The sequence below is a fragment of the Lynx rufus genome, unplaced genomic scaffold (genome assembly GCF_022079265.1).
Source record: "Lynx rufus isolate CCGP_SWC_20201006 ecotype Redwood Valley unplaced genomic scaffold, mLynRuf1.p SCAF_7, whole genome shotgun sequence".
Taxonomy (NCBI): Eukaryota; Metazoa; Chordata; class Mammalia; order Carnivora; family Felidae; genus Lynx; species Lynx rufus.
Genome location: NW_025814889.1, coordinates 110,337,061 through 110,354,994, shown reverse-complemented (window position 1 = coordinate 110,354,994; position 17,934 = coordinate 110,337,061). Strand labels below are relative to the sequence as shown.

Here is a 17,934-nt window from a genome sequence, read left to right as displayed (position 1 = left end):
TTATTGTTTTAATACATAATCATTGTGTTCTAGATTAGCTAATAGACAGCTGGAAAAAGAAAAGGCAGAATTAATCCATCAGTTAGAAGTTAACAAAGACCAAAGTGGAGCTGAAAGCACCATATCTGGTAAAGTATTTTATAACATACTTATAGCATGTGTGTTAACCCAAGTGTTTTAATTAGGGTTTGTCTTTTTTATTTATTCAGATTTTTGATGACTGTCTTCGTATAAAGTCAAATCGCTGGAACAGGTTTTTAGAGCTCTTTGCTTCTTGCAACAATAATGTTCCTATTGAGTCCTTTAAGTTGTTTATAATATTGAGTAGCAGGTGCTCAAGTGTTTTTCTCTTTGTGTTCCATATGGTGTTAACATTTAATCATGATACAATGCTAAGCAATGAATACTAGGTCTCTTGATTCCATTTTCTAAGTATAGGCCCTTTTAAACCCTCTGAACGTTATCTTCTAAATGTTGTCATCTTATTAACTTAAAATTAACTACATATAGTAAACATTGCCTATATTTTTTTATCCTTTTACAAAGTAAAACAAAGTCTAGCCTTCTACATGCTTCTATTCAGAAGTGATTAATCATTTACTGCTGTGTGCATATGTATACATATATGCATATGTGCATTATGTATACATACACACACAATTAATGGTTGATCCTCATTATTTTCAGATTCTGTATTTGTGAATTCAGCCACTCACTAAAATTTACTTGTAACCCCCAAAACCAGTACTCCTGGTGCTTTTGCAGATACACAGCACTGAAAAATTTAACTTTTGACCCGTGTTTTTCAGATGAGATGCAACAAAATGAAGCTCTGCATTCTTATTTCAGCTCTCATATAGATGAGAGACAGTACGAGGTTATGGAGACAGTATGAGACAGTACAGCATAGGGTGATAAACTGGTTCTGGAGCCAGTTGGACAGGGTTTAAATCCCAATTCTGACACTAGTGGGGCAGCCTCAGAAGAATCACTTGATACTTCTGAATTTTTTCTGAACAATTTTTTTTAAAACACAACAGAATTGACCAGGGGCGCTCAGTCAGCCACTGGGTGGCTCAGTTGAGCATCTGACTTCAGCTCAGGTCATGATCTCGCGGTCCGTGAGTTTGAGCCCCGCATCGGGCTTTGTGCTTGACAGCTAAGAGCCTGGTGTCTGCTTTGGATTCTTTGTCTCCCTCTCTCTCTGCACCTCCCCCACTAGCACTCTGTCTCTCTCTCTCAAAAATAAACATTAAAAAAAAAAAAAAATTGACCAGGATGAGTTGTTTCCAGGATTTAAAATTTTAATCTACGTGAGATCGGAGTATGTATATGTATGTACGTTTTCCCTATGAGTAACAGTTTAATATTCACTAATTCATTGTTCACGTTGACTTTTTAGAACATCACTGTAAACAAGAATCATTTGTTCATTATGTATATTTGATAGCCTGATGGAAATGGCAAATTCTGTTCCAAAGGATTATACCAATTTATATCTGAACAATCTTGGGTTATTTCATACAGCTTTTTCAGTATTCCACCACATATTCTTGTTACTACTGTGTATGAGCTATCATGTAGGAGTTGTACCAGACACTATGCTAAGTGCTTTAACAAGGATTTCATAACTTTGATAACCCTGTGTGGTGGGTACCATTGTCTTCATTTCACCTGTGATCTTTACCTTAAAGAGGCTAACACGGTCACAACAGCTAGAAAGTGAGAGAAGTAGGATGAAACCTAAATCTGAAACTCCAAAGCCCCTCACTATTCTCTGCTATTGATGACAGAAACTGTATTACTGCCAAGAAGCAACTAAAAATAGTCAAGTCAGTCTCTCTCAACAGGATCTCTTAAATTTTTTTTTTAATGTTTACTTTTGAGAAAGAGCATGAGCAGGAAGAAGGGCTGAGAGAGGAGACACAGAATCTGAAGCAGGCTGTAGGCTGAGCGGTCAGCACAGAGCCCAGTGTGGGGCTCAAACCCACAAGCTGTAGGATCGTGACCTGAGCCGAAGCTGGACATTTACCCGACAAGCCACCCAGGTGCCCCACAACAGGATCTCTTATCGCAGCCAGCTTAGTGTACTAGACTAGCACAGTACCAAAGACTTGTTAATACTGTTGACACTAGGCTAGTTCTCTCTAAACCTCACTTTCCTGAGAGGAAATTTCTGAACCCTATATTCTTCATCTATTTAAAGAAGATAAGGATACCTGTTATATTTCAAAGACTGTTAAGGTTCAAAATCAAACCAAAACTGTCTTGGCAATCCTAAAGCACTATTTAAATACAAAGTAGCAACAAGAATATGTGGGAGAATATTGAAAAAGTTGTATGAAATAGTCAAGTATTGTTATTAATTGGTATAATCCTTTAGAACAGAATTCACCATTTCTATCAAGCTATCAAATATCATTAAGCTAACTTTCAGGAAGTGCTATACATAATAATCACTTTTGCTGCACTATTTCATTACTAATCTTTGTAACATATAGCATCCCAGTGATTAAGAACCAACTCTATAAAAAATCATTAGCACTTTCTACAAAGGTGAGTGAAATTTTGAAAAATATTTTGCTCTGCTTTCCAAATTAATATGGGTTCTGCTAACTCTATTCCCAAAGGAAAGGATGAGGAAAATATTTCCTGTCTTCAACTTATGATTAGGGGACCATTCCAAATGATCCTTAATAGAAATATGCTTCCTATCTCATTCATGAAAATGTCAACTGCCCATTATATTTTCAAACTTGAGCATTACTTTTAAAATTTTACCCTTCAATGGCTGCAAAATATGACCTCTGTAGTGTTTAAAGAAAATGGTTCTAGCAAAGAGGGCAATTAAGTAAATCCTACATGTCCACTGATTCTCACTATAAAATTAGAGATATGTTAACTCCAGGTGAGGGGGGTGGTAAGAATCTAATAAAGCCTTTGTGCTCTACTTGTGTACTTAATGTTTTCCAACCACGGTATTTAGGGTGTATTATTCCACACTGCCTACCAAGTTTTTCACGTAGTAATTACACAGTAAATGTGTATTGACCGATACGGAACAGCCAGTACTGTTGGATATCTGGAGCCTTGGCCGATACCCAACTTGGGTTAGAGCCCCTTCCCTAACAAACAGTCTACTTACTCTTTTGCTGTACTTTGAGTACCTAACAATTTTTCCTGGCTCTATATTTTTTCTCTGGAAAATAATTTCTCCCATGTAAAAATTAAACTGATTCTACACATTTAATACCTAGCATATTCCTTTTCTCTTGGTCTGCTACAGAATTACCTGAGAGGTAGCATTACAGTATTCATATCCTGAAAAGTGTTCCAGTCATAAAACGCCATATTTTTCCAGGTTCTGGTTTCATAAGTTTTCTACTTATGTTCTCTAAAATAAATCCTTTGTCAGACTGGGGAAAAGTGGAGTCTAATTTTTATAATTTTTTTGGCAGATCTTGATCAACTAACGGAAAAGGTAAAAGATTTAGAGACACAGCTCAAAACCTCAGATATAGAAAAGCAGTATTTGAAGGTAATTAATTTTATCAAATTATAATATTATAAATGTTTTGTGAAAATAGCTGTTAAAAACAAATTTTATGAACACTATGAGTTTTAAGTATGCATCCTAAAAACTCCTGGGGTTACATAATATACTTAATATTTTGACCTTAACATTTCAGAGTTCATTATATTTATCGATGTTAAAAATACTGAAGAGCTACAAAAAAAAAAAAAAAACAGACAAAACAAATAGGATTAAAGAGTAAATTTATTTTTTAATTTTCACAAATATAGCTCATTATTTTAATATATTTTCTTAAGTTTTGAGTCACACTGGGAACAGTGCCTTTTATTTCCTTTTGAAATTCTTTTCAAGAATAGCTCCCTTAAAGAAAGATACTTGCTATGCTTTATCTCTTAAAGAATCTATAAACAGAACTAGAGAGCATGAATTGGAGAATTAACTAGTAATCACTGGCTATTCTAAATGGTCACTAAAGTTCAAATGGTCCCTTTACCAGAGGCCTCTTATCCAGGTAGAAGTTCTAGAGTTTCCCTAATCCTAAATATATATATATACACACACACATACACATATATATGAAGTCGACTATTAAAAAAAATAGGTATTTGTAAAAATATAAATGAAGCCTAAACCAAAGAATCTTAACATAACTTGTGTAGTGAATAGCCAAGTCTTTGATTACCTCAGTGAGAGTATCTGATATGCTTCTGGATAAAGATTAAATATCCACCCCCTACACACACAATTTAAGAACTGGTAAATTCCAAAGACTAGGACATAATTTACAGAACAGTTTGATTCGCCAGTTAACAAGTTTGTTACTTAAAACCTTGTACAGTGATACCTTATTAACAGAATCCTAAGAAAATACTTCTGCCTTTATAGTTTCTATTTGATTATTCAAGTTACTTTGGATTTTATGTTTGCAATTACATCTCTTTATTTCAAACCTAAAGAATGTATTTTATTCCTACCTATACCTTTTAAAGTTATCATGTTTCTATTAGGAGGAAATAAAAAAGCTGAAAAAAGAACTGGAAAACTTTGATCCTTCATTTTTTGAAGAAATTGAAGATCTGAAGTATAATTATAAAGAAGAAGTGAAAAAGAATATTCTCTTAGAAGAGAAGTTAAAAAAACTTTCTGAACAATTTGGAGTTGAATTAAGCAGTCCCGTTGCTGCTTCTGAACAGTCTGAAGATGAAGAGGAAAGTCCTGCTAATTTCCCCATTTATTAAGGACCACCTATAACTGTAGTTTTATTTATTAACTTTGTAAGTTAAAACTCCATCAGGAAATCAAGTCTCTGACCTACATGATTTCCATCTCCATATCCTGTACCTTGGAAGTTTTGTAAAATGTACTAGATATCCAATTTAAAATTAAATTGGAAATTTACTAAAATTTAGTGAATTTTAAATTTAGTAATTTAAAATATGAAATTTTAAACATTAGAAAAGTATATTTTTGAAGATTTTTAAATTATGTCTATCAAATGAGCTATGATGAATCTCTGTACATTCATAATATTTAAGTTTTTTAAAGAGTATGAGGGTGAACTTTAATAATTTTAACATTTAAAATTGGACTTTTACATATACTTACATACTTATATGTGTTAAGACTAATTTTATATATATGTACATGTATATAAACATGTTATGAGGTTACAGCTATGTTTTGTTAAGTGTCTAGTAAGATTAAATTGTTTTTTAAATTCTTTAATCCTCAAAATTAATGATCCAGAATTGTTTAACTGCTGTTTTTAAATTGCTACCCAGTAATGGTAGAATCCAACCTTTGTACAAGGTGGGAGATTACTATTACATTTTTTTAAGTTTAGTGGTTGAAATTCATTTGCTGCTTCTAAATAAAATCTTGAATAGACATTTGCAACTGGGAAATTCATTTCCTGAAATGCTAGAAGATGTATTGCTATATTAGACACTGAACCTTGAGATTTTTTACCTTCCCCACATGGCAGAATATTCAAGGTTTAAATATAATAAAGCTGTTTTTTAATTGCATTTCTAGTTTATACATCAAGTATGATATCTCTGAGTCTGCCAAATTTCTGATTATCTATTTTTGAAAGAAGATTAAACAAACTCTTAGTATCAAAGGCATGGTCATACTTGTTCAGGTTCATGTTGATAATAACGGGTTTTGAATTCATGTAAGTATCTGGAATTGGCCAGCATAAACCAAGATGATGTCGATGAACCTAAAAAGAGAAAAAAGGGTATTTAGATTTTAGAATTTATTACCTTCATTCACTTACAAATATTTGAGTGCCCACCATCTGCCAGGCACTATTTAAGGCTCCACTTTCTTACCCTTTTTTTTCATAGCTGTTCTTCTCCTGACATATTATATATTTACGTGTTACTGTCTATCTTCCCCATTAGACTGTGAGCTTCATGAAGGCACAGACATTGTTTTGTTGACTCTGTATTTCCAGCACCTGGAAACCTGCCAGGAACATAATCAGGGGCTCCATAAAAATATAATGGAGTCTGCTGCTGAGTGCAGAAGCTAGCCAATTGAAAAATATGGGCGGAGAGGCATTCTAAATATCATGGGATAGAATGGTGCTTTTTGCTCTGACTGCAGTTACTTAAGTATGGTTAGGACATATACAGTATGGGTATGCTTAGCAGCTGGGGATGTACAGCAGTTCCAGAAAGTGAAGCAAGGGTCCTGTCATGAATAATCTTTATGCCACTAAGCAGTTTTATGTAGCAAAGTAACATTTTCACTTACTGTGAAGAATGGACAGAAAAGGGAGAAGACTGAAAGGTAACATTTAGGAGGGTGATATAGTAAATCAAGCATGAATTTTGGCTTAACTTAAAATTAAATGCCAACTGGTTGGGGAGAAGTATATATTCAATAGATCAGAATCTTTAAGAAATAATTGTATGTAATGGAGAGAGGGGTTAAAAATGCTATCTAATGTTTTGAATTGCTGGGAGTTGGGGTTGGTATGACAAAGGTCCAGTTTTGAACATTACTAATTTCAGGGACCTGTCCGAAATCGAGTAGACAAATCCAAGAGACAGAAAGGGCACAAAGTATAAACAAATTGATTCTGTAAATATTAACTGTCACCCTGGCACTTTTAACTCAAATTCTATAATCAAGTTTGGGAAGTGTGGAGTTAAACTATGCTGATTATCTCAGAGAGCATTCATGTGCAACATCCACAAGAAGGGAATATGTAATGTGCAGTTTTTCCAGACATTTTCATCACCTTAATTCTGAAGGCCATGTAGGACAACCAAAGCCCCAGAGAATGAATGCACATTGGGAAACATTATTTTATCATATAAAGAATGGTGGCATGTGAGATGAGGAAATTAAATTTCTTTACAACACAATAGAATTAACTGCAATTTGTATAGAGTATTCTCGTGCCACTTCTACTTTGTTTTAGGAACAAGACGAAATAATCCCACAAGCTATTTTTTGCCATTACCTTGATTAAACAGCCATCATTGCAATGCCATACTATTCCTTCAATTTTACCCTCTCTGCAACCTTCAAACCAGGATAATAGATCATTGTGCTTCAAGGTTGGTAGATTTCTTATTTGAAATGCCCCATGTGGTATAAGAAGATGTAATGGATGCTTCTTGCTTCCTAACCCTAAATGGTAAAAATTTCCATTAGGCACATAAAGGTTTCAAAAAGAAATGAGAACATTTACTTCTCCAAATAAAAAAGCCTTTTAAAGCCTTTTAAAACATTTAGGAATAAATTTACCAAAAAGTTTAGTTGGTTTCCTGGAAGAGAGATATACCACAAGTGATCTCATTCAGAAGTGTCACCTTACCTCATTAAATCTAAATTTCACCTTCATATACTCTACACTAGGGGTCAGCAAGCTATGACCTGTGGGCCAAATCCAACCGAACACCTGTTTTCATAGTTTCAGTGGAACACAGTTATACCCATTCTTTTTTTTTTTTTTTAAGCATTATATTTATTAACATAATTCCATTTGTTGTTTTGGTTTTTTTTTAATTTTTTTTTAACGTTTATTTATTTTTGAGACCGAGAGAGACAGAGCATCAACGGGGGAGGGTCAGAGAGAGGGACACAGAATTTGAAACAGGCTCCAGGCTCTGAGCTGTCAGCACAGAGCCCGACGCGGGGCTCGAACTCACGGACCATGAGATCATGACCTGAGCCGAAGTCGGCCGCTTAACCGACTGAGCCACCCAGGCGCCCCTATACCCATTCTTTTAAGTACTGTTTATGGCCTTGTTTCAGAGGTATAGCCTACAGAACCTAAGTATTTATTATCTGTACTTTTACAGACGTCTGCCAACCCCTTCTCTATACCATTAGCCAAGTTCACTTATCATTCAATGTTTGCCAAACAGCCACACTGGATCTCTGATAACTTGTATAATTACTATCGTAACTTCTTTATACCTGCCAATCAGTCAGCTTCTGATCTCTATACAGGATTTTCCTATTCCAGCTTTAATGTCCTTGAATCCAGCTTCATCTGCCTATCAACAATGTACTCCCCAGTGCCCTCTGGACTTCGACTCCATTCGTCATAGTACAGATTCTAATGCTCATTATGCTATTCAGTGTCAATTCTTTAATTTATTCTTAGCTATTAATACTAAACTAATTACCTAGCCATGAAAAACACATAGTTTTCATTCAACTCAGTTCACATAAATTTTAAAAAACAAAAAGTTACACTTGAATAATTACCTTTCATAAATAGCTCTATAATGTTATCATAGGAAAGAATGAGAAGTTAATTCAACCTTTTGAATTAATGGTTAGAGTCATGAATAAATTTCTCCATGGACATAAATAGAAATGGCTATAATTCTCAAGGCTATTTAACTCTTATTAGTCATTTCTTTAGTGTGTGTGTTTTAAGTTGAACCCAGGAAGTTCTTTACAAGTGACAGTTACTGTAACTAAATAGGAAAAGGCTTCACTCACCATATGGGTTTCCATTAATATTTGTTCCGATAAGCTCCAGTGTTTGTTCTAGGAGATCTGATAGCGGCACTGCACTAATTTCCAAAAGACCAGGATCATCAGGATGATGCTTCAGTACCAGGGCAACTTCAAATTCATAATTAACTACAGAGGAATGCCAGCAATACTGTTTGTTGTTTTTCTCCACTGGTACCCAACCTATCAGGCAAAGAAAACACTATTACTACATTGCTGTTCTTTGGATTTAGACGTGAGGTAATTTTTACTTTTGTTGTAAATTCTCAATGTTTTTTGAATGTTTATCACACACAGATTATCATTTTTTAATCAGTGATAATGTTAACAGTTTTGCTACTCAATCACAATCATTTTTTAATAATAAGGTTATTTTTTTATTCTGTTGAGGAATTAACCTGTTTGGTGATTCAGTACAGAGCACTCAGCATTCCTTTACCAGAAAATTTACCTTTTCAAGAACTGAAATTTATTTTTTTAAGATTTCTCTCCACTTTATCTCCAGTTTCAAGGACAACAGACCATGTATTAAGTGTTCCACAATTCACTGCACTGTTCCAATATTTACTGAATAATGTATTGATTCCACATGTATTGAACGTCATTGCTATTCCTCACCCAACTCCTGTTAGCAGAATAGGATCCTTCATTGTGGACAATTCTTGATCAAACAATCACTAGGCTACATATGCCATTGTGACCGTCCTATCTTTGGCCTTCAGTAATCATTCAGGTGACTATAATAATCTTTACTGGTCCATTAGTCTCCAGGGAAACCCAACCTACTTTTATCATAATCCTGCTTTAAAAATTTAAATTTAGTTCTGCTGCACCCCTGCTTAACAATCAACTTCAGGATGAACTTCAAACTCCTTTAAATGAAATATAAACCCCTTTAAGATCTGAGCCCATTCCACATCTCCAGCCTCAACTTTTATAATGTCCTCCAGGGTCATACACCCTAAACATTCCAGCCACAGAGAAGCATTACATAAAACTTCCAAGACTCCAAATCTCTGCTCTTCATGGGAGTTTGCCTAAGCTGACCTTCTCTCTTCCCTGCCAGCTAACTTCCTGGTTCCTAAGCTTCAGTACAGATGTCCTCTCCCCTTAGAAGCCTCCTCTAAACACCACAGGCTGATCTAGAGTTCTTCCTGTTTTCTCTGACTATACCCTGTGGATGCTTTCCTTTTAGTTCTTAAATCAGACCAATATTGCATTTCCTCTGGTGTCTAAAAGATCAAGGTTCTGATCTTCATTTCTGTATTACTAGAACCTGAGTATTCTGCACATTATAGGTACTCAAGACATGCCTGCTGAACTAAACCTTAATCTGGGGTATCTTTCCATTCAGCACACTTTTGCAAAAATTTTCGCATCCCCAGAAACTATAGGTAGCAAACTAACTCAGAGAAGATTCTAAACCTGTGAGGACATTTTTAATATAAAACATCTTTATAGATTATTAATATAAATTAGATTCAGAAATTTTGTGTTATACAGATAAATACTATAAAGAACCAGATTAAAATTAAATTATGCAATTTCTGGATCTTTTGTTCTTTTTACAAGTAAAAACAAAAGCACATTTTAGAAAAGTTTTCATGATACCAGGAATGTGTCCATTTTCATCAGGCATCGGATTCCCATTTAATTGTTCTATTTCCTTCGCTGGTATCCAGCACTCTGGAACAGGTTTGAAGTCCTCCTCAACATTCCAAAAAAATTCTAAAATAGTTCAATAATTTTATATGTGGTGATGCTTTAAAAAAAAAATTAAAAAGACTGAATAAATTCAACGTGGGAACAGGTAGTAAACCCCATTCAGGTATCATAATTATGCTCCATCATCAACACCATGTGACTGCACTTCTCAGGGTTAGAGTATACTAGCACTTTAAATTTTCAATTTTGAACCCACCACCATAAGTAAATAGTGCATAAAACTCTAAAGTAGCCAATGTTCCAGTATGTGTAGATTTATGATAAATTTTTAATACACTATAAGTGTGTATATATAAATATATACATGAAAGAGTGGATATATAATGATTAATGTATGTATCTACTTATAAAATACTTAGAGGCATTTTAACATAATAATTAAAAATACTGATAATCCTTTGAGATTTGTGCCTGATTTATAAAATTATGGACTTCTCTCTTAGATAACAAAACCAAAATGTGTTACTCTTTATAATATATGTATATAGAAATATGTATGTTTTAATATCAACATACTCTAATGAGTCATAAAAATGTTAGGAAAACAATTTAAAATATTTTTCAATAACAACCTCTTACATATAAAGATACTCAATTACAATTTTCTTCTTTTCCCTAAGTGCTTAAATTTTAAGAAGGATATAATGTGTAGAATACCACAGCAAGAAATAAGCCAAAAACTATAGATTTAAATCAGAAAAAAATGAAAAAAAAAGGAAAAGAAAAAGGCTCACTAACCTTTTGAGTTTTGTTTTGAATGTAGAAAATTTTTAAATCTTTTCTCAGCTAATTTGTTAGGTTTTCTATCTAGTCGAGCCCAAAGGTATGGCTGACCTAAAAAAATGATATTAATAATAAAAGAGAAAAGTATAAGAGGCAAACAATAAGACTTATCTTGGAAGACATTTCAGTATAAAGTTTTTCAATAAACAGTAGGGTGACCTTCCCTAAAAGCAGCAATCCTAGATAACAAAGGTAAATATGTATTCTAACAGACACCGTATGTGATGTATTCTTACCAGCAGTACCTGATGTAATAAGACTGAAGTCTTTGGTTGAAGAATGGTAAACCTGAGATAAAAGTAAATATGTAACCCTGTCATAAGGACATTCCACCGCCATATTTTATTAGCAACTAGAATTTGTGAGCAAGCTACTTCTATACTAAATGGAAACATATCCAGATTATCATATTCACACTTTTCCTGAAACGTAACTGTGTGCTGTAAGGGTTAGTTCCCAAAAATCTGTAATTAGGCTGAGCTGTTTTGCATGGCTCTGATCCCTGGTCAAGGCACGAAACAGTGATTATTAGTGATTTGTAATCATGGACCTAAGAAGTTTCAGGCAGTGTGCCTGCATTCTTTACTTACAGCAGTGAGACTAATGAGTCTTCTACCTGGTTTTAGTAAGACTCCTGGAGGGCTCTGCGGTTGAGGCTGGTTACTTAGCAGGAAGATGCCTCTGTGACCAGCAGAATGTAAAATTCCTCAGCTGAGGGGTGCCTGAGTGGCTCAGTCAGTTAACCAACCGTACAACTCTTGATTTCAGCTCAGGTCATGATCTCAGTTTAAGCCCCACTTCAGGCTCTGCACTGACAGTGTGGAGCCTGCTTAGGATTCTCTCTCCCTTCTCTCTGCCTTTCTCTCTCAAAATAAATAAATAAATTAAAAACAATAAAAATCCCCAGCTGAGACTCCATTTTGGATTCCATTACCAAAGTGTGTTCTCTTCATACATCAGTGGTTCCTGATTTGAGAAAGTGTGTCCCATTAGGACCTTGGGGGCTGGGAGCAATGGAGAGGAGGGTACCAATAGGTGCTTTCACCTGGTCTTCCCAGACCCTTTGCTGTGATGTACATCCTTACTTTTCATGCCCTTGATAATGCTGTGTACCCTTTACCTGCAATAAACTGAGGATTTGCAATCACTGTCATTTGGGGTCCTGTCCTGTAAGTTTTCTTTAATAATCCATTCATGCTTAACTGCCACTATTATACATCATACATAATGATGCATATTTAAGTTTTTTAATGTAAATATGAAAGCCTGAAAAATCTTTTAGTTTCTTCAAATATACTTTGAAATTATTGATTATAGTTTGTTTCAGACATTACGTATTACCTATTAACTATCCCAGTAAATAATATGAAGAACCAGATTAAAATTATATTGTCATTTCTGGTTGAACGGACCTTTTGTCCTTTTTACTACTAAATATAAAAAACTCATTTCACTCATACCCATTAAAATGGCTACTACTACCAAACAAACATTTGTGTTGGTGAGGATGTGGAGAAACTGCAACCCTTGTGCACTGTGGATAGGAACATAAATCATGCAGCTACTATGGAAAACAGTATGGCAGTTCCTCAAAAAATTAAAAACAGAATTACTATATGAGCTAGCAATTCCACTTCTTTGAATATATACCCAAAAGAATTGAAAGCAGGTCTCAAGGAGATATTTGCCCACCATGTTCACAGCAGCATTGTTTATAACAGCCAAAATGTGAAAGCAGCCCAAGTGTACAATGAGGGATGAATGCCACATACATGAAACTATGTGGCACACACATAAAATTATGTGGTATATACAAACATGATGTATTATATACACACAGTGAAATGTTACTCAGCCTTAACAAGGAAGGGAATTCTGACAGGAATTACACCGCGGATGAACACTGAAATCAGCTTGTCAAAAAAAGACAAATACTGTATGATTCCAGATGTATGAGGTATCTAGAACAGTCAAAACCATAGAGACAAAGTAGAATGGTGGTTGTCAAGGACTAGATGAGGAGGAACGGTGAATTATTTAATGGGTACTGAGTTTCAATTTTGCAAGATGAAGAGTTCTGCAGATAGATGGAGGTGAGAGTAGCATAACAATGAACTGTACACTTAAAATGGTTAAGATAGTAAATTGTGTTATGTGTATTTTAATCACAATTAAAAATGGAAAAATATGCACTTCAGAAAAGATTTCCTGATAACAGGAATGTGTCTAGTTTACATTTAACTGTTCTGTTTCTCTTGCCGGAATTAAGAGGCCATTTCACTATCCTCAGGAAATCACAAAGATCATTTCTCCTTTCAATGCATTTTTTTTCCTTAACTGACAATTTCTATTTTAGTTTCTAGCTCTTAAAAGGCATTAAATTGAAATCAATTAGATATTGCCAATAGTAATAAAAACTAAGGAGTTTGCAGCAGAATCAGTGGCATAAGAACAAGGTTTAGGATTAAACATAGGTTCCATCACCTATTCAGTCATTCATTAATTATATGGTCTTGGACAAATTATTTAAGTTCTCTGAAGATCGGTTTCCGTATCTGTGAAATGGAGAGGTTACTGTGCAAATTAGAGATAACATGTATAAAGCATTTATCACATTGTCTGCCTTTAATGAGTATTAAATGTTAATTACCTTTTCCTCCCTCAAGAGAAAGATAAGTGTAACATTTGTGACTTTATTATTGTGCTATTATAGTTAGAGTGCGAAGGGTTTATGAAGGGTAAATGCCCCATTTCAGATATATATAGTTTGCAAAGTGATTAAAGATATTTGTAGGGGTGCGTGGGTGGCGTGGTCAGTTAAGCGTCCAACTTTGGCTCAGGTCACGATCTCGCGTTTCGTGGGTTTGAGCCCCTCATCGGGCTTAGAGCCTGGAACCTGCTTTGGATTCTGTGTCTCCCTCTCTCTTTGCCCCTCCCCTACTCGCACTGTCTGTCTCTCTCAAAAACAAACATTAATAACAATAATATTTGTAGTAGTTTTATTTTACCTTTATAGTTAGTAATATAACAACATGTTCCATCCACTTTTTCTGTTGGAATTGCACTGTATATATCTGCATCTAATGCCTTGTGACTTATAGTTTCAGTTGCCAAAACTTTAAATGGCTTAAAAAAGAGAGAAAGAAAACTGGTTTAAGATCAACAGTCTCTACACCTTCACACATACTCCCACCTGAAATGTTCCTAATTTCACTATTTCTAAAGTATAATCTCTTGCTTACCTTTCAAGACAATTTAAAAACATTTGTCCCGTGAAATTCTCATGAATCACCCCTTCCTTTCTATCACAGCAATACCTGTTTTCTCACACAGATTTGCAATTACTCATGTTTCTTTATCCACCATAATGAGCTGACACCAGGAACCGTGTCCTATGCAGCACTGTATCCCTAGCACAGACTGTTCCATCATCCACTTGACAACTTGACAATTATTTGCTAAATGCCTTCTATGGGTCAAGTAAGCATTGTCCTCCACACTAGGAAATATAGAGGTTAATAAAAAAAAGAATACCTGCCTTTGGTAGAACTTTCATTTGAATGAGTGGGAAAATAGTAACAGAATGTGTAATACAATGTCAGGTATAATTTATAATTGATGCTAAGAAGAAAAACAAATGGGACTCTTTCAGCTTTAGCAGTAAATTGCAAAACTTACGGTTTTCCTACTGTCAGGAAGAGCCGCCAAGACCAACAAGAATGGAGGAAAAGACAGTTTCTGCGATTCCTACCAACTTTTTATCTGTAACTTATTTTTATTACTGAGAAAGACTTAAGCCGCCATTTTACAGTATAAATTAACATTCAACTTTCATGTGATAAATACTGCACAATACTGGTGTGTACAGGTTTAAAACTAGTATGTGGAAGTACTATTTCAGAGTCAGGTAGACTTAGGAAATTAGCACCATTCTGTTCCTGACTCAGTACTTTCAAGATAAAACAATGATCGGGGATTTATCACGAACTTCTGCAATTAGTAGCAGACGATATCAATTTAACCTGTGGTAACAGAAGAGAGGAGGTTTGGCCCAACAGCAATGTTTGTGTGTTTTCAAATTTACCAACAATCCTACGGAGGAGATTACTCTGATGGAGCTCTTGTTGAGTCCCCAAATATTCCTTCCATAAGAATCAATTTTCAACCACTCTTTGCTAGCAACATGTCCAAAAGACAATGTAAGATACCAAAGGGTACACAAAGTTCCCCGTCTCATTGAAGTCTTTAAACTGTGACTGGAAAAACAAGGCATGTATGTTTAAAAAGTAATAGTAAATGTCAACTGAGTGATCCTCTACAACTTCTGGGTGGAAGAACTCACTGGGATAACTAAGATGATCAAAGATTTCAGAGAAGGTCTGATTCGAAAATCCTGAAAGTAATCCAGGCAAAGTGCACAGCCTGAGCAAAAATAGACAAGACTGTGCCCGGAGTGTTCACAGGATGAAACAGACTTTATTCAAATAGAGACTTCCCTTTAAGGAAGCAAGTCTGTCACAAACACACATGGCATTTTCTGCTGCACTGAGCCCAGGCACCTCATGGTAGGTCCAACAGGCACTTCAAGAGTAGAATGGACCTGATTAATGGGACGCCTTGAATTACAGTTAAGGATTTGGATACTATGCTATAAATAATAGTGTAAGCTAATCTTAACTACAGAGGGACATGAACAGGGGCTTATTTTTCCGGGTGTAGGGTCCTTTTACAAACTACACGCCTCCACCCCCAACGTACAAAGTTGAGAATCACAGCTAGAGTGAATCACTACTTGGTTTGTTGTGACTAAAAAAATACAAGTTTGGCAACTACTGCTACAGACATTTACTAGTTAACTGCAGGGTTTTGACTAGGGAGGACCCTAACAATGATCATTCTGGATGGCAAAAAAGAACGATTAGGCAGTGCCATAAACTGTGCATAAACTATTAAGAACTATAACAGTAATGGCACTAAAAAGAATGTTATAAGGTAAAAAGTGTCAAGGTGAATGGAAAATTGGCACAAAAAGGTTCCAAGGTTCATTCTTTAGTTCAACAAATATTCACCCAGTGCCTACTACACGTCAGGTCCTAAAAATCGGGACTAGAAACAACAAGGCAGTCTCAAAACAAGAACACATGTGCAAACGATGTAAAGGGGGGTGGGAGCCTATGCCAAATGCACATGATGAATTTTGTATGATGAGTTCAAAGTACTCAATATCTGGGGATTCTGCCATCAAGGACTTTCCTACATATTAAAGAATTACCCTGATACTGGCTACTAATCATTCACCAGTACTTACTAAGGTCCCTCGATGTGTAAAACCCAGTGCTGAGAGAAACACCCAGAGATGGGAACACTAGTTAGAATCAAGCAGGTAATTACTGGTAACAATACGTGAGATCTGATCTTTAGTGACCTAATTAGGCTAGTTGTCAACACCACCATGGTTCCTAGGTCAGAACTGGCAAAGCAAGTCTTCTACAATCTCCACTTTGTCACCACATTCTTGAAAGTAGAAAGTTTGGACTGCGGTGATTATGCGAATCTTAAAGGGTCTTCCCCAAAAAGGTGGTAACCTGAGAAAAGGAACACTATTTAAGATGTGGGCTTTCAATTTCCATGAGACGGCAAGTTTGAATCGCCTCATCAGAAAACTTCTCTCGTAGATTCCCTCCCTTGCAACTAACAAGGTACGAGAACCTGGAGCTCTCGGAGTAGAGATACGGGAGTAGAGACCCGTATCCCAGACCTCCCCAGCGAAAATTGCAAAAAAGCTCCCGACCTGCAGGGCGGCTCTACAGCGCCCGGCAGCCCCTGCGCGGCCGCTCCACGGGGCCGCACACCTCGGTACCTGATGCTCCCTTTTGGTGGAGGGCTCCTCTTTCACCTCCGTCACAAACACACATGGCATTTTCCGCTGCACCGAACCTAGGCGCCTCATGGTAGGCCCAAAAGACAGTGCGAATGCTGAGCTCGTTTCCAAAACAGCACCCCGGCCAGGAGAGCGTCCCCTGCAAACAGCCGCCGTGCTCAAGCCACGCACACTGCGCGCCCTGAGCACGGCGGCAACGCCCCCACGTCTCCCAACGCCAAGCGTGTGGCGGAGACGCACGCGTAGAAGCGGCCACCTGACCGCGGCGCCTTCTGGGACTTGTAGTGCGGAACCCAAAGTACCTCCGTATGCACTCCCGCGAGCGTTGGTCCGGTGTTACCATGAACGAGATCCGTTTTCTGTGTTGTGTGTACTTAACCACACTGATGATAACTGATGTAACTGATGATATTCATGAAAATTAAATGATATCAAGTTATAAGTAAAGAATCATTTCAGATGGCGATTTAACACCATTCTGGTGAAAGCTAATTGCTTGTTTTCTTTAATAAGTTCCTCATTGAAGCATTATAGAAGTTTAGAAATATCCAGAGACATTTCAAGTCCTAATGGAAACAGATTTCCCAAGAGGAGTGCTAGAAAACGCTACAATTAAAACACCTGGGAAACCACCCCTCATAGTAATACAGTTTGGATTACGCCTCATTGTGCAGCATAGTATGGTCGAAATTGGTTCTGATGTTCTTTCCTGAATGCAAAGTTTAGCATTAGACCAATCCAAAACCCGATTTCATTCTCAATTTTTTTCATAGGAATCTCATTTATCTTCAGTATGAGCTCCAAAAGAATCCAAATGGCTTGAGTTGTTGGGAGTCAGTCAGCTGCAGAGCTAAAAACAGCTTTATTTGACTTAGTGCTTAAAAGAATATTGGAGGGTAAGTGATAAATTAATGATTGAATAAAATATTAAATATTTAGTAATAGTAGCCTTTCTGTCTTGTTGAGGCTTGTAGTCTTTACCAGTGAAGTTTTGACTATTGCCATTTTTATTTGCTTGGAC

The 17,934-nt window shown here is 36.1% G+C and overlaps 2 protein-coding genes across 5 annotated transcripts in view; one reads left to right on the top strand and one right to left on the bottom strand.

The window, feature by feature from the left end:
• The window catches only part of CEP290 (centrosomal protein 290), a 91,055-nt gene extending 86,028 nt beyond the window's left edge, over positions 1 to 5,027 (top strand). Inside the window, exons 51-53 of the mRNA XM_047065687.1 lie at positions 34 to 128; positions 3,459 to 3,538; positions 4,543 to 5,027. Of these exons, the coding sequence (XP_046921643.1) occupies positions 34 to 128; positions 3,459 to 3,538; positions 4,543 to 4,773 (406 nt within the window). The 3' untranslated portion in view covers positions 4,774 to 5,027. The remainder of the gene's footprint in view (positions 1 to 33; positions 129 to 3,458; positions 3,539 to 4,542) is intronic.
• A 514-nt stretch (positions 5,028 to 5,541) lies between these two features.
• CUNH12orf29 (chromosome unknown C12orf29 homolog) lies at positions 5,542 to 17,068 on the bottom strand. Of its 4 annotated transcripts, none has more exons than XM_047065691.1 (7): positions 16,824 to 17,067; positions 14,041 to 14,158; positions 10,988 to 11,083; positions 10,136 to 10,252; positions 8,510 to 8,707; positions 7,014 to 7,183; positions 5,542 to 5,759 (listed from the first exon to the last, which is right to left on the bottom strand). In XM_047065691.1, exons 1-7 carry the CDS (start codon positions 16,980 to 16,982, stop codon positions 5,571 to 5,573), a joined length of 1,047 nt encoding a protein of 348 aa, XP_046921647.1. In that variant the 5' UTR covers positions 16,983 to 17,067; the 3' UTR covers positions 5,542 to 5,570. The 4 variants fall into 4 exon arrangements, with proteins under 4 accessions (XP_046921647.1, XP_046921644.1, XP_046921645.1 ...); XM_047065688.1 differs by having other exon boundaries at positions 16,893 to 17,066; XM_047065690.1 differs by lacking the exon at positions 5,542 to 5,759 and adding an exon at positions 5,790 to 6,007 and having other exon boundaries at positions 16,824 to 17,068.
• Positions 17,069 to 17,934: the final 866 nt, after the last annotated feature.

Excerpts from the sequence above, each read along its gene's own strand:
- CUNH12orf29 (XM_047065691.1), bottom strand. The coding sequence starts at position 16,982 with ATGAGGCGCCTAGGTTCGGTGCAGCGGAAAATGCCATGTGTGTTTGTG. Across the intron at positions 14,159-16,823 it reads GCTGTAGAGCCGCCCTGCAG|CCATTTAAAGTTTTGGCAAC; the intron begins GTCGGGAGCTTT and ends CTCTTTTTTAAG. Across the intron at positions 11,084-14,040 it reads TTATATTACTAACTATAAAG|GTCAGCCATACCTTTGGGCT; the intron begins GTAAAATAAAAC and ends TCATTTTTTTAG.